The following is a 16,738-nucleotide window of genomic DNA, read 5'->3' as shown; positions in this document are numbered from 1 at the left end:
TAAAATGTCTAAAGCTGAAAACTTCAGATGTCTTACCTAATATTTCTTGAGAAACCCTACCTCTCTATTCTTATATAAAATTCTAAACTACTTCCCTTACTATATATACCTATCCCTGCTTTATTATTTTTAATGAAACATGGCAAAATGGGATCATAATCCTAGTTTGGGGTTCATTTGCTAACTTATCAGGGGAAATGGAGGGAGAAAGGGATATGATATACCTCAGTGTCTTTGCCATTTGCTTCCCATCATTGGGCAGTACTATAACTCCCAGAATGGCAACCTATCCTGGAATCATTGGCAACAGCCACAGGTCATGGCCAATAGCTCCCTAGGAACTCATCTGACTGACATTTCAGAGCCAGTCTCCTAAGGGTGTTTATGCAGTACCAGAGTGCTCTGACAAATCAGTCGAAACACCACGATCTCACCAGCACTGCATGGAGTATCAGCCCTGTGAAGACAGGGTGAGGTACCTTAGAATCCTCCTGAGAGGGAAGTTGTTCTCTCTTCTCCTTCAAGCATGTCCACACAGCATCTGGAGTCTCCTCTCCAGAGGAGCTTGGCTCAGGGCCCACAGCTTCTGGCTTCACGTTCTCTGTAGGGACCGTGGGTTGCTCACAGGACAGGTCTCTAGGTGGGCCTTTGGGAGTACTTCCCTGTTCCTCCGATAGCTTCAGCTTTAGTTCTAAGAGAAACACCATGAGTTACCATGAGCAAGGTCTCACTGGCCCTGATAAGAGCACAGAGACTTTTAGGAATCCCCTCCCCTGATGCCAAGGCAGTAGAGACAGATGAACAGTGCTGAGGATGACGTTCCATGGGGCAAGGGCAGCTTTAATAGCCAGGGCTAACAGTGTGAGCTCCCAGTCAGAGGTGAACATAGAGGGACCATGGAGGCTGGGAGCTCGTGGAGGATCGCACGTGGGAGTAGGCATTCTCAAGGAAGACCAGCGCTACTCGGCCCTATAGTTTTCACCTGTTCCCTACCACAGCAGTTGAAATTATGCACGCATAGATTCATTTACTCAGGTTTTGAAAGTGTTGTAGTCATTAAGAGCCCCCATGGAAAAACAAGTACTTCTGGAAAGAATTACACACAAAGATGCCTGAGAAAATACAGGAAGGATGGGAAAGGGGAGAGGCAGTGCCAGTCTCCACTTGAAAGATGTCACAATTTTGTCTAATGCCAGCTTTTAAAATCCAGAAATCACCATTATTATAATGTGGCTTTATATAAACCTACATAATTAAAAAAAGCCACCTGGGTCTTATCAGGGAACCACATTTCAGAATGTGTTAGGCAACTGGTCATTTGGGTGAGGCTATTTAGATTGATTTCTCAATTACATAGCTCATTTTCTTCATTTGATGTTTTTAGTGAGATGCTGGCATGGTGTTTAAACACTGCATATTCCATACACCTGCTACATCATTACAATTTAATACCACTGAATTAATATTCCTTTCCAGTTCTTTAATCACCCTACTTCTAGAAATTTGGAAAATCTTCCCATGTCTATAAGTATTCAAATGAGTATGGAGAGATGAAGAAGAAAAATTATTATTAAGTAGACATAGTCTTTTAGAATGGATTTTAGAATTAGTTAACCCTCACACCACCGTCTCCAGAGAGAGAGAGAAAGAACACTGGATTAGGAGGCAGGGAGCTGAGGTTTACACCTAGCTCACCACTTCCCAGCTACATAAACTTTCCTTCTCTCTGGACATAAATGTCCTCATTGGTGCAATGTGGTATGTGAGGTAAATGACCACTGAGGCCGCTTCTGTTTCTAACATCCAAGAATCCAATAACCCAAGGAAGATAATGCTCCACATGTTTAAATGTTCCCAGCACTGAAGTAAATCATTCTACTTGGGAGTCTGGAGTTCCTCCATCTATTGATAAAAGATGTATTAAATGGGGCCCCATAATGAAGGAGATTCAGGACCCTTTATTTCAAGATAAGGCCTTCATTCTAGGGAGGAGACAAGGTTAGAGTGTACAGGTAGAAAAGAATAAAAATACCTGGGAGCATAATGTCATTATTTTAACTGCCCCCCTCCCCCCCCAGAAAAGAGACTCTTGGCTGGTTTTACCTTTGAGCTGTTTACGGCCTTTAGCCAAATCATTCATCCATTTCAGGACTTCAGGATTAGAAGTCTTGTCACCGTGGGAAGGCTACCAAGGGAGGAAACAATGGGGGTGGAAAGGAAGGAAGGAAGGAGAGGGAGGTCAAGAAAAAGAGAAAAAGGAAAACAAAATTTAAAAAATAGCCAAACACACAAAGATAGTTCAGGAACAAAACACATAAAGCTGGGAGAGAGGTAAATTCAGGCATTAAAACTCCAGCTGATGGAGTTGCTTCCTCCACATTTTCACTGTAGACATTGTTTCTAAACATACCTGGTTACCCAGCATTATTTCACATACTCCTAACCATGCCAATGTGTCCTGCAGTCTAATCCTCAGGCACCTGGTGGGTCACCCACACCCAACACATTGCCAGGCCATTTTTTGTATCAGTTTAGGTGATGGCATTGATACAAACCAGCATTACTTACTTTCTTGTGCTCACATCTGTGGTAGCTTATGACCACAACTTGCCTGGAGAATACTGGAAGATTTAGCTCCTGTCAACCATATGCTTTAAGCCCAAGAAAGGACACCCCTGGATCTCTAAAACCTGACATTAAATCAGTCTGAGCAATCAGTATATCAGGGTGATACCCAGACTACCAATCCTCTCACTGTTTATCAACTCAATATCCTACTGGGATAATGTTAAAATGAAACATAATCAGATATGTTTGTCCTTAAGAAAATTACTTAGTCTCTGTCCTTCTGTTTCATCTACCAAACAAGAATTATAATACTACTCCCTCACAAGGTTGCTATGGGACATAAATTAGTTAATACATGCAAAACACTGAAAATAGCTCCAGGCATATGCTAAACACTATAGATGTGTTAGCTAGAATTACAAATATTATCATTGTTATTACTGGCAGTGATGATAGGTAGCGGTGTTACTACCATACTGTCAAAGAAATACTGAATATATCTTCATCAACAAATATGTAGGGGTGTGTATTGCCTGCCAAGTAGCTAACCACACTAGGGTATGGCAATAAGAATATATATTTTATTTTAGAAGGATATGACTGTTATTACAAATAATTCATCTTGATTTCTAGATTTCTTGTCTGAGCATAAAAGTGGATTTTCTACAGAAAAGAGAAACTAGGAGAAAAGAATATCTAAACATATTTAGCCTCCATCCCCATGGGTCAGTAAAACCTAAAAGTTACCCTGGTAATTTAAATGCAGGCTCAAGAAAATTAAGTTACATTGAATTGAGGATATGAAAGGAAATAATCAGTAATTCTTGGGATGACATAATCATAAACATCATAATAATAGCCAGTAATGTGTATAATGTTAGTGACCAAGTCTAGGGGTTCTGCTGTGTTTAAGAATTCACTAAATCCACATTACGTTAAGTTTTTGATGAGTGAGGCATATGGAAATGAATGTGTTCCTCTCAAGATCAAAGGGGAAAATCATGCTTGCCTGACAGGATCATCAAACATACAAGGGATTAGATTCATTGTGAAACATCAGACATGCTTCTGTCACTTCTGGAATGCTGCAAAAACCATACTCTTAAAATCAGGATGGAAAAGGTGACTGAAGGAAAATGACAGTGATTATTTGATTATTATTCCTCGGGAAGCTCAGAGGGGGATACTGTGGTTTTCACAAGGGAAGCAGGGTTCAGAACCATGGACAGTGATACAGGAGCCGTGCCTCCAAAATACATGGCTTAGCCTGGTCCTGTCCACGGTTTGCTAGAATGATGCACTGTGCTCCTTCCTTCCTTGTTAAAGAGCCTAGTGTTTTGGCTTAGGTAACAGTCTGGCTATATGGACAGTCAATGTTTTATATTCAGTTTCTCTAAACCCTCACAAAATTCTCCGCTCTAATATGAAGAATCAGAGTATTTGGAACCCGTCTTTTTCACTGGATATGCTCCACATACTTAATGCCATCTTTTGAAATACTGTTAAAAACAAAAATCTAATACCCTAAGCCAATAACCACCAAAGAAATGAGCTTTCACTTCCTCAAACAGGACTTAGAATAAACTCAAGGCAGAATTTTGACAAAATTTTTTAAAGCCTAGAATCTTCGGAAATGAAATTTTTTATTTCCCTGCACCTGGAAAATCTTTCAAAAGAGGTTAAATCCAGTTCATAAGGATAGCTGCTTTTAAATCACATGGAAAGTTTTCTTATACAAGCTGTGGCTCTTTCAGCCTTTTTTTTAAAGGTACAATCAATTAGAATTTTATTTTATTTTTTATTGTTGTAAATGTACAGTCTCTCCACTTTCCCGCCAGCACTTCCCATCCACTTCCACCTCCCACATTCAATTCTTCATCCCTTTGGCTTTGTCCATGGGTCCTTTATATATGTTCCTTGGCAAGCCTTTCCCTACATTCCCCTATTATACTGCTCCTCCTTCCCCTGGGGTTACTGTCAATGTGTTCTTTATTTCAATGTCTCTGGTTATATTTTGCTTGCCTGTTTGTTTTGTTGATTAGGTTCCACTTATAGGTGAAATTATATGGCATTTGTCTTTTGCCAACTGGCTTACTTCACTTAGCATAATGCTCTCCAATCCCATCCAGTTCCAGGCTGTCATGAATGGCAGGAGCCCCTTCTTTCTGCTGCATAGAATTCCATTGTGTAAATGTACCACAGTTTTTTTATCCACTCATTTATTGATGGACAGCTAGGTTGCTTCCGGCACTTGGCTATTGTAAATTGTGCTACTATGAACATTGGGGTGCATAAGTTCTTTTGAATTGGCATTTCAGGGTTCTTAGGGTATAATCTCAGCAATGGAATTGCTGGGTCAAAAGGCAGTTCCATTTTTAGTTTTTTGAGGAGATTCCATACTGTTTTCCACAGTGACTGCAACAGTCTGCATTCCCACCAACAATGCACTAGGGTTCTCTTTTCTCTACAACCTTGCCAGCATTTGTTTGTTGATGTTTTTATGATGGCCATTCTCCCCCATTGTGAAGGGGTATCTCATTGTGGTTTTAATTTGCATCTCTCTCATGGCTAGTGATGCTGAGCATCCTTTCCTATATCTCTGGGCCCTCTGTAAGTCCTCCTTGGAAAAATATCTATTCAGGTCTTTGCCCATTTTTTAATTGGATTGTTTGTTTTCCTGGAGTGGAGTCATGTGAGTTATTTATATATTTTGGATATCAAACCCTTGTCCGAGATATCATTAGCAAATATGTTTTCCCATACAGTTGGTTCCCTTTTCATTTTGCTGATATTTCCTTTAGTCATGCAGAATCTTCTTATTTTGACAAAGTCCCTCCCATTTGTTTATTCTTTCCTTTGTGTCCTTTGCTCTGGGGGACATATTGGTGAAATATTGCTGCATGGAATATCTGAGATTTTCTTGTCTCTGTTCTCCTATAGGACTTTTATGGTGTCTCAACTTACATTTAAGTCTTTTATCCACCTTGAATTTATTTTTGTGTATGGTGTAAGTTGGTGGTCAAGTTTCATTGTTTTGCATGTAGCTGTCCAGATCTCCGAACACCATTTGTTGAAGAGGCTATTTTTATCCCATTTTATGCTTCTGCTCCGTTTGTGAATATTAATTGACTATAGAGACTTGGGTTTATTTCTGGGCTCTCTATTCTGTTCCACTGATCTATGTGTCTGCTCTTATGACAGTACCAGACTGTTTTGATTACTGTAGCCTTGTAATATAGTTTGATGTCAGGTATGGTGATAACTTTTAGACTGAATAACTCCAGTTTAAAAGACCCCCCAAGGGCCATATACTAAGAAATTACACAGTATAAATTTTGTTCAGGGAAATTATAATGAGTCTCTAGAGTCCCTTACTGAGGGTACCACTGGATTAGAATTATGGTCTGCTAATGACAGTTCAAAACACACATCAGAAAGATTTCTGGATTAGGAGTGAAAATATCTGAGTTGTTATCTTGCCTAGATCAAGCCTTTGCTGTGTGATGCTGGGGAAGTCACTTCCCTTCTCTGGGCTTCAATTTCACAATGGCCAAATAAGAAATAAGACTGGCTGAGCCCTTCTAGTTCTAATTTCTCTAGCTACTATGAAAATGGGCATCTAGCTAAAGCAGCTTGTCCTAGGTCTATGAGTTTAACAAAAGTTAAGTGTTAAATCAGTTGCCAGGAACAAACACAGTTTTGTATAGGAATGTGCAATGGTTATGCTTGACAGAGAGGGGAAGATGTATGTCACACCATGGCACCAGACTAGCTAGCACAGAGGCCCAGCAGGAGGTCAGATTGAAAAATTAGCAGCGAGTGATATTCTTTGCGTGGTCAGGCTGCCAGGAAGGAAAGCCTTAGGCATAGCAACCAATGGAAGCCCACTGACAATGTCAAACCTCTAAGCCCAGCCTGGCACCCCGACAGGAAAGGTGAGGAGAAGCCCTGTTTCCTGAGACATGACAGGTTCTGACTACTCCAAAAACTAGACACTGAAGCAGGGCTGACCTTGAATCCTCCTGGCCCTACTGCACCTGGATCCATCCATCTGCACGTGTGAGTGTTTAAGTGTGTGGACATGTGTCTACTCTGCTTCTAAAGCTTCTCTAGACAAAGACAGGGGGTGCTAGGAGAAGTTCTCTTTTAAAATAGACAGGTTCTAGATACTTATAGTTGAGAAAAAGCCACATAGCTGTGGTCACATGGAGGAAAGTGGAGATCTAATGTGTACAATTCCCCTTCAACTTCTGACAAGCAGGGGCTGCCAAGGGTTTGCCTGTTCAGATGTCACTTAAATACATTCAGAAATTGGTAACACCCAGAACCACTTATTTCCTTTGTGCTAAACACTGTAATAAGCTTTATGTGTGTACTTTCTTATTTAATACTCGCAAACTTCTGAAGTCACTACTGATATTAATTCTACTACACAGATGGATAAATTAAGACTCAGAGAGGTAAAGAAACAAATTCAAAGTCATAAGTTCCTATGTGGCTGTGCTGGACTTAAATCCAGATCAGCCTATTCAAGAACTGCCAGGTGAACACAGTTAACAGGCCCTGGGAATGGAGCCCATGCTTGTCACTCAATAGTTTCCAACATGAGGGCCTCACAGATCCAATAACACTTTCACAGCAAACACGGAAAGTTGGCTTCTCTAGGATACCTGGAGCTTTAAAACATGGATGCTCATGAATTTTACTTCTACTCCTCCATTGTAAAACCTTCTTAGACTTAATCTACCACCCAAACCTGAACTGACAGAACATAACTACCCTAGGCAATTATAAGCCTTGCTGGGCCCCACTTGCCTTACCTATACTCCCAGGGTGTAGCCCACCCCTCTGCTCTATAAAGAAAACAGTACATAGCTATGACTCCCTGGTTTCAAAGAAGAGAATAATCTTTAACACCCTAAGTTAGGTTGTCCTGAAAGTCGATCTGATTTTTTTTCTATTTTGCAAAGCTACAATCCACGCCTTTAGTACATGTAAAGCCACTGTGGGAAATCCAAGACGGAACAGGGGAGTGGTTCATTACCGGCTCTTGCTTCCCTGCCAGAACTTATCCTACACTCACAGGAACCTGCCGATTACCCCCGTACCAAGTGCTCAGTGAGCCTTTAAATATTTCAGGATGTATGAGGCATTATCCCCTGTTCTCTTTTATTTGAATAACAAGCTGTTCTGGGCCCTCTGCCAAAGACCCAATATCTTTGTGCAGTTCCACATGGATGCTATTTTTCTCTATGACATGGTCACCACCCAAGAAAATAAAACCGCCATTGGCTATCAAGACACTTACCTCTGACTATACCATTTCTTAGGTAGGAAAAGGCTCATGGTTACAACACTGCAGCACCAGCATGAAGCCAGTGTCTCTCTGATGGGAAAGGAGGGGTCAGGGTGTGTTCCTATGAGTGGCCCAAACAGATGTCACTTGAGAGGTTCCCCATCCATTAACCAGGAAGTACTTTAATGTCAAAGAAAACTCTCTCCCTTATTCATTCTGCAATTAGAGATTCTGTCCTTTGGGTTAATAGGTTCTTATGAAAATGCAGATGGGAAGGGGTTAAAGAAAAAATAAGGACATAATTCAAGAGCTTTTGAAAATTTAAGTTTCAGGAACACTCTGATAGGGTTCCTTGGAGGAAAAAAGGAGGGGGATCAATAATCACATCAGTTTAGAAATAGAGTTGTAATTAATTGCTAGGAGACAACTTATGAGATATCAGCTTACAGCATGTGAAAATGAGACAGACCCAAGATGGGAACTCAATTTCCGATGGGTTGGCCAATGGAAATGGAGCCATCTCTGGTACAGAGGAGTACTCCAAAAGGAAAAGTCAACCTGTCTCTTGACACAGTCCACGCTGGTACTTTAAACCCCACAGTCCTTACCCGGTATTTCTTCTCTTGTTCAAATTTTTCTTCAAATTTCCGGATTTTCCGCTTGAGGCTCTGGATATGCTTGGTGAGCTGGGCAATGGTCTGCGGCTCCTTGCCCCCACCACAGCCACTCCGGGAAGAACTTCGGGGCCTGCCACGATTGTGGGGAGGGAGAGAATGATAAAAAACAATGGTCTTCCAGTAAATGCTGCTGCTACTCTACAAACCAAGCTTCCTTGGTTACCAGAGCGGTCCAGAGGGCAGTGCATGATTTGATGAGTCTACAATAGCATCTGCTCATTAATGGAGATCCCTGATCACAACACACCATTATGGGCAAATGTCATCAGGGACTTCAACAAACAAATGTTGGAATATCAGTCCAGTGTTGGGAACTGCCCCACCTAGTTTCAGAAGCTATAACCCCACCCCCCCATTGGCTAAGGCTGAGGGAACAACCTTCAGACCATAAGCCACTAAGGAGACACAGCTTATCTCCCTGGCAGGGGCGCAGCTTCTGCTCCTTTTACTTCATCCATAACTGGTTCCCAATGCTTGGTCGGTTAGTCAATGACTGGTAAGATTCCCCAAGGGTGGAACAATCTAAGACAGGCACGATCACGTGAGGCCCCAGGAAGGACTTGGGGGGCTACAACAAAAGGGGGTGATGGACCCTCACCCCTAAGATTTTACAAAGCCTGAGTCCTCATTCTGTCTGTGAGAAGTCTCCTAATCTCTTGGCTGCCTTACCTCTCCTGCCTGACTTAAGCCTAAACAATGCCTTAAGCCTGAAACAATGCTGGTGGTGGGTGCAGCCCTGTGCTGGAAAGGGTGGGTTCCCCAGGTGATCAGGCCTAAGAAAGAATACATAAACTCATGAAACCTGCTTTGCTAAGAATGCTCTCAATTAAATGATAAAGGTTGGAGCAGGAAATGAGTTTGTTTCCCAAAGTTGTGTAGCCCTTTAGCTAACAGACCCTGACTCAAAATAGGCCTTCAGAATTCTTTGTGTGTTATCTATTGTTTGATCTTTACTGCCTAACAATGATTAATGAGCTTTACCTGTATTCCTGTGCAAAATGAACCCAATAAAAGCCCATTGAGGAAAAGGATCTTGGCCCTTCTCCTTTGAGAGATCAGCCACCTTTCCTCCCCAAGCAGATCATGTCTTGGTAGATTTATTCTCATCCGTGGCAGCCAGGGGGGCCCTGCGGGCAGAGCCCCCCCACAGTCCAGGAAACACATTTCCTAAAGCTTGGAGGAAACCAATTTAAGACCAAAAAGAGACAATCCTATTGTAGCATGATCCCTAGTAGAGTACATAAACTACACCTACTAACATTTTCAAGGAAGATTTAGATGAGTAGTTAACTTTTCCTGACATACAGAGCCTTTGTGAATCTGATGAATGGAATGGGCCTCCTCTCCAGAAAATGCATCCACCCTCTCACAAAACACACACTTTACAATAGCAATAATTCACTAACTTCCTCAAGTCTATCAGCATATAGCCCAGGTTTGAATAAATTCATGAGTAGCAGCTGAAATTATTAAGGAGATACTAGAGATTTTCCTGAATGTATTTTAGCCAAGGGACTCTCATTTTAGCTATGAATCAAAATTATTTGTGGAACTTAAAAAAAAAGGAGAGAACACACAGTTCCACACTTTTTCTTGGGGAGGCAGCTTTTTTAAGCTCCCACTTTTCTAGAACCTAAGAAGAAATAGAGGTGGACAACTAAGCATTGCTATAGTCCATCCACTGATGCCACTGTTTGATGTGGAAAGAATACTGAACTCATGAAGAATGATACTCCTGTTGTTTGCACACATATATACTTCAGTATCTGGGCATTTCACCAAGAAGAGTTAATCATGCAAACCCTGTGGTGGTGGCCTGTATCTCGTGACCATTTCCTCCTGTGATAAGAAGGCTGAAAACAACATTCCCACTTAGAAAATACACCGATTTATGCCATTTATTGTTCAGGTGTCCCAGTTGCTTTTGGTAGGCATGTTTGCACTATTTCAGACATGTCCCATTGTAGTTTGTAAATGTAGTTCTTAAAAAAAAAACTATATAAAATGAAAATAACAAAGCAAGGTTTTCTTACATCATAAACTGCTGAGTGCTGGGTGGAGAAGGGGCTGATTCAGGGTCTAAATTGAATCTCTGGCTTTGGCTGAAGATGGAGCATCGAGGGGACAGCAGTGGGTTGTCACCATCAGTGATGTGATAGAGCAGCCGGCTGGTCCCAAAAGACTGAAGGTCTTCTGGGGCGCTGTCTGCTTCATTCTGTCCGTCTCTGTAGACTGGCACAGGGTCTGAGGAAACGAGATAAATCATCAGGGTTTGGAAGTGACAGAGGGCTCGAGACTGTCATATTCCTAAATAAGAATCATCAACATTCATTATCTTGCCTCTTTGTCATTTCCTCCTTCTGGGGATATGAAAGGCTTTCAAAATACTGTCATGTTTGTTTTCACAGAACCATGATAAAAAATATTACAAAGCCACCAACAACAAAGAAATGGAAACACAAATTATTTTGGTATTGGTTATAGAGACAGCATAGCCCACAACTACAAACATCTTCTCTTTATTTCATATTATTTTTAAACACTGAAGGGTGAATTGCAAAATGTTTAGTGAAAAAAAGGACAACAATAACATGAAGCTGGAACAAAAGATGATAGATTCTGAAGAAGAGAAGGGACAATAAAATTTCCAGTGAAGGAAGAGAGGAGAAAACGAAAGAGAGGAATCCCCAAGCAGGAAATTATTCAGTAGTCTTTAAAAATGATGCAGAACTCTGCTTATTAACATGGAATGATGTTCAAAATGCTAAATTCAAAGCACAGATTTCAAAACAAAATGAATAATTCCATTTATATAAAAAGCATAGATTTAGGTATACAAAAAATACACTAAAAGATCAAAAGAAGCTATAATACATAGCAACTACAAAGCATGTTAAAATTCTCAGTGTGGTCATTCAATCCTTTTTTAAATGAGCTCATTAGCTCCCCACACCAGGGTCGGTCCAGAAGTGGGCAACCCGTGCTAGCTACAGAAGTGAGGACAAGCACAGTGAGAAAAGTTAGGGCACTGAGTCAGGGTGGCCAAGATGAGAGTCTCTCCATCACGGGCCTCAGTACAGAATTATTCAAGAAGCAGCCAAAACAAACTCCTTCTCAGTTCTGCCCAGCAAACAAGTCAGGACAACCAAGGCCTTCTCTTACACCTACTATCCCAAAGAAGAGGAAAACAAAGATTTTCTGGGCAAGTAAGCAGAAACTGAAAATAATGACAATCCACTTTTCCAAAATAAACATTGATCACAATGTGGTACTGGATGAATCGGGTTTAATCAGGTTTAGAATGACCTGTGTTCTCTAAAGCTTGAAATGCAATTTGCTTTGTGTAGCATCAAAGGTCTGATTAGCGTGTTTTCACTTGGCTTCTTCCCCGTTGGACTGCAGACTGAGAGGGTGGATAATGCCTGCTGCACCTTTGAAACTCACTGACAGCACTTTTGTGTTGGTGTCTGAGGCTGGACAGGACGAGAGCTGGGGAGGAGTTGGAGCTAGAAGAACGCCAGGGCCTGGACCCACAGGCAAGGTGTGCTGCTGTGACTGACACAACTCACCACAGGCAGCATGCTGTGGTCATAATAATTCACCCAGAAAACAACGCGGCTGTGGCAGGAGCCCTAGGGTGTAACCGAAGAGTTACTAGCCAAAAAATAACAGCGTACACTAAAAATCACCTTCAAAACTCACTAGGAGGCATAAACGTTCCTTACCACAAAGCATTTTCTTAAACCAACAGGCTTCGACCAGCTAAAAAGAAATGTGTTTTATTCATATTACCTGTTTCTGGGCAGTATCTTTTGATGATAATGATGGGGGGAAGAAAGGAATCTTTAGCAAGCTCTTGGGACTCGCACATTTTTGTTGAAGCAGGAAAGGCCTGAGGCCTTCAACCCTTCATCTCAGCTGTGGCCCCAGAGTCAAAACATGAGCCCCCTGGTGCTGTTTTGAAATGCCCAAATGAAGGCACCCGGGTTCCCAAACACAGACTGGAGTAGAGGTAAGAAAAGAGCTCAGCTTCTGAAACCCAGAGTCCTAAAATGTAACTTCAAAGAATCACAGATTATGATGAACAGCTCTTTTTTACCTGCACTACAATAGTAACTGTAAACCCCCATTTACGTGGCATCTGCTTCCTCTGGTACTCTAGTAATTTACTAGTGCTGCTGAATTAATATCCCGGTCCCCCTCCCTCCAGCTCACCACTGAAGGAAGCAGTGAGCCAGAAAGATCCCAAAGTGACCAGTTAAAACCCAACAAAGAGTCAAAAATTCATAATTTGGTAGCACCTCAGATCTTTGCCCAAACTTAGCATTTGGATTGGAAAGGGCTTAATTAAATCAGCTGGTGCCTGTATAGGTGTGCACGTCTGTGCAGACAGAATTGCTGAGCTCCTTGTTTGGGAAAGGCCTGTGCAGCTTCAGAGCCAGCCATCACCGCTGCCATCCTGGGAACAGAGCCCAGGGCCAGCACTTGCAGGCCCTGCTCCCCAGTAGGGAGAAGCTTATGGCAATATTAACTTGGATGGCTTCTGATGGTTCTCTGGGGAGACATTACTTTTTCTTCCAAAGGAAGGAATGGCTTGCCAGGGCCCAGCATACAATGCAATGTGGTCTAGAGAAATGGGTCTAGGAACTAGGAGTCTCGGCTGGCCTGCCTGCTCTCGTGGGGCTCCAGGGGGTTCCCAGACCTCTCTCAGTGTCCTTGGTTAGCCCCTCGTGCAGGGCTGTGGTAGAAAAGGAAAAGATCTGCTATGCCTCTTGCCTACAGTTGACAATACTGTAGTGTACTATTAAAGTTGTTAGAAGCGTGGATCTCATGTAAGTGTTCTTACAACAATAAAACATGTTTTATTTCTTTTTCCTTCTTTGTATTTTCTGAAATTTCTATAACAAATAAGTGTCCATTTTATTGGAAGGAAAAACAATAAAAGTTAATATAAAACTTTTTTTTTAAAGATTTTATTTATTTTATTTTTTATTTTTTTTTATTTTTAGAGAGGGAAGGGAGGGAGATAGAGAGAGAGAGAAACATCAATGTGCGGTTGCTGGGGGTTATGGCCTGCAACCCAGGCATGTACCCTGGCTGGGAATCGAACCTGGGACACTTTGGTTCCCAGCCCACACTCAATCCACTGAGCTATGCCAGCCAGGGCATATAAAACTTTTTAAAGAGAAAATAAGCTTTCCTGAGAAAACTTATTTTCTGAGAAACAGCACCAGAGGCGGCATGACAGACAGCAAAGATGGAGAGTTGGAATCCCGGGCCCACCTCTTATTAAGAGAGACTTCACAAATACTAGACCCTTTTCAACCTCAGTTCTTAATCTGTAAAATGAGGAGAATAGCAGTGCCTGTTTCATAATACTAAGGGAGAATAAAATAAAATACAACTATCTTCCACAAATTTTTGTCTTATCCTCAAACCTTTTTTACTATATGTGTATATCAAAGTACAGATTATATATGTGTATATATGTATAAAGCTATATATTTGTTATATATTTTAGACAGATTAATTTCAACCTACAGCTTTTTAAAATTTCAGCTTCACTCTAGGCCATGACCACCAAGAAATCATAAATTTGATGTGCTAGTTACATTTTTCCCCACTAATACACATGAAAATAAATTCCTATTAGAACTAACACTGTTCATCCATGCATCTTTTATATAGCACATGCATTTGGTGAAACATTGAGGTAAGGCATGGAAACTGCTAAAAATAAAATAACCATGAGAACCATCATTTTAATAATTAATATCATCAAAGTAAGAAAGCTGAATATTACCTTCTCTTATTGAACAACAACTACACTAGGAGTCCCTATGGGGATAATATTTGAACTGAGAGCCAACGTGCCCCTCAGCCTATTGTCCCTAGTACCAGTGCTCATTTATAAGTAAGAATAATAACAATAAATAATGTTATTTATGTCCTTGAACTTGTAATAAGAGTTTTTGCATATGTTTAATCTTCCTAACAAGCACGTGAGGCTAGCAGCACTATGATCTTCATTTTGAATTCAGTAGGGAAAGCGGTGTGCCTGCGTTAACTCCATTCAGGGAGGGTATGGCTAGTGCCTGTGGTAGAAGACTCCATGCCCCTGACCCCAGAGCCAAAGAGTGTTTCCGGCAGCCCACTCACTGAGCAATAGGGAATGTAGAGAAGATAAATACTCATCGTTAGTGTGTGAAGGCCAAGAGAGCGGGGCTGACCTGGCTGCAACCCCAGGCAGAACCAGATGCTGTACTACAGCTCTCACGTGAATCAGTCAGATTTAAAAATAACTTTTTCTAACGTGAATTTTTAAAGTCTTTCACAATTTAAGCAAATCTCTACCTGCAACCATTTGAGATGGACTGCTGAGATCTAACTGAGCAATAAATTAGACATAGCCTTGTGGGTCTGTTAATTTGTCCTCTTGGGTTTGCTCATCATGGTGGGTTCTCAGGTAGCATTCTAAAATGCCAAAACACCAGACTTTGTTGGTTTTAAAAGCCAACTGAGCCAAAAGCATGATTCTCATGAGACTCAAACATCAGAATTTTTAGCCAGCCTCCCAAAAAGGGGGCCACCAAAACAAAAGAAATAACCCCAAAACATCTGGTGCAAACACAATGATTTGGGTTTACAGTATGCTGAATCTGAGTGCCTGCAGGTACTAGGGGTTAGCTGTGAGGTCACACCAGAGAACACAGGTAAGCCTGAAGTCATCCCATAAGTAAGCCTGTAGAAACTAGAGAGCTTTTTTGCTCAGAGACCACAGAGAGAGGAGAAGCTACCTCTGAGGTTAGGATAGACAGGGTAGGAATGAGGACAGTTGAAGAGGGACTCTGGGTTAGTGAGGCTGCCCTAGTTCCTGAGTGGTGGGAGGCTGGCATTTCAAGCAGGCTTCCGTGTGCCAGCTTCTGTGAACGGCCACCAGAAACATCAGGGAGCTACAGGGGTGGGAAATTTGTCACTCTGAAGGCAGAGCTGGGCTTTATGACAGGCACCTTGCAGAGCCCAAGAGGTAGTTTGCCATCACAGATAAAAGCATAGCCTCTAGGCTCAGAAACACCTAGATTCAAATGCTAGTTTCATCTTATGTGTGACTTGGGACACATTACTCAATTGTTTTTGATCACAGTTTTCCCATTAGTATAATGGGAATTCATTCATTCAACAAATGTTTATTGACCATCTACTGTATGTCAAGTCCTGTTTCAGGTAAGAATGATAACAGTATCTACCTTATAAATTTTTAGGAAGATTTTTAATAGATAAGGAAATCTTATGTGCTTAGAACAATGCCTGGGGAAGAGGGCATAATCTACTACCCATAAATGTTAATTGTTGTTTTGTATTTTTTGATGGTATCTTTTCTCTAGTTAGAGAATTCAGGAGGGGAGCCTGCTAGGGGAGGGAAAGATGAGTTCAGTTCTGGATGCTTTCAGTTAAGAGGCATTTTGGGTTATCCAGGTGGAGGTGCCCAGTAGGCCCTGGATGTGTAGGTAGGAAACTCAGGAGACAGAGCCTTCCTGGGCTCAAGGTCAGCATGCACTTCCTCAAAGCCCACTTCTACAGTGAGGCAGGGGCAGTGAGCCTCGTTTTCATTTTGAAGGAGCCTATGTACTGACCTCAGTTAAAATTACCAGTCAATAGATTAGGGCACTGGGTTAGCTAAGCAATGAGAAATTCCAAAATCCCTCCTGAAAACCAGAAAACTACATGGATCAAGAAGCCTTGGCTCAGATTTAAGCTTATTCCTTGCCTCTACAGTTTTGGTTGTAATCTTGTAATTAAGTTTCCATCGGTAAATACAGATCCAGGTTTTGGGTTTTTGAATAGGTCTGAAGATAAATTTAATCCAATCATTCCTGTTGCCTAAAGAATTATAAAGGAATAATTTTGGAATATTTTTTTCATGCACTACTGCTATTATACCTAACACATACAGCACTTTTTACCAAGCAAACATAACATTTTAATTGCAGAAATACATAAATACATAAATTTTCAGAGTATATTATAACTGATTATTTTAAAAATCTAGTAATAAAATATACACTTTCATAAAAGACACAAAGTTCCTTTTTAGTATTTTCACTGTCTCAACAGTAAGACTAAGGAATAAATAACTTCCAAATGTCCAAACGAAGGAAAATGACATTGTTTTTTTGCATTGCATATTGTTTTCAAT

General features: G+C 41.2%; 1 protein-coding gene across 10 annotated transcripts in view; it reads right to left on the bottom strand.

Annotated features, from left to right (window-relative positions):
• The window catches only part of FAM13C (family with sequence similarity 13 member C), a 126,985-nt gene that overhangs the window by 14,478 nt on the left and 95,769 nt on the right, over positions 1–16,738 (bottom strand). For all 10 annotated transcript variants that reach the window (XM_036026935.1, XM_036026934.1, XM_028511972.2 and 7 more), the window contains 4 exons: positions 10,575–10,785; positions 8,473–8,611; positions 2,104–2,185; positions 480–691 (listed from right to left, as the gene is read on the bottom strand). In XM_036026935.1, coding sequence (XP_035882828.1) covers positions 480–691; positions 2,104–2,185; positions 8,473–8,611; positions 10,575–10,785 — 644 coding nt within the window. The remainder of the gene's footprint in view (positions 1–479; positions 692–2,103; positions 2,186–8,472; positions 8,612–10,574; positions 10,786–16,738) is intronic.

Source organism: Phyllostomus discolor, chromosome 5 (assembly GCF_004126475.2).
Source record: "Phyllostomus discolor isolate MPI-MPIP mPhyDis1 chromosome 5, mPhyDis1.pri.v3, whole genome shotgun sequence".
NCBI classification, from domain to species: Eukaryota; Metazoa; Chordata; class Mammalia; order Chiroptera; family Phyllostomidae; genus Phyllostomus; species Phyllostomus discolor.
The sequence above is the reverse complement of the archived record's forward strand: the minus strand, read 5'-3'. Positions and strand labels throughout refer to the sequence as shown.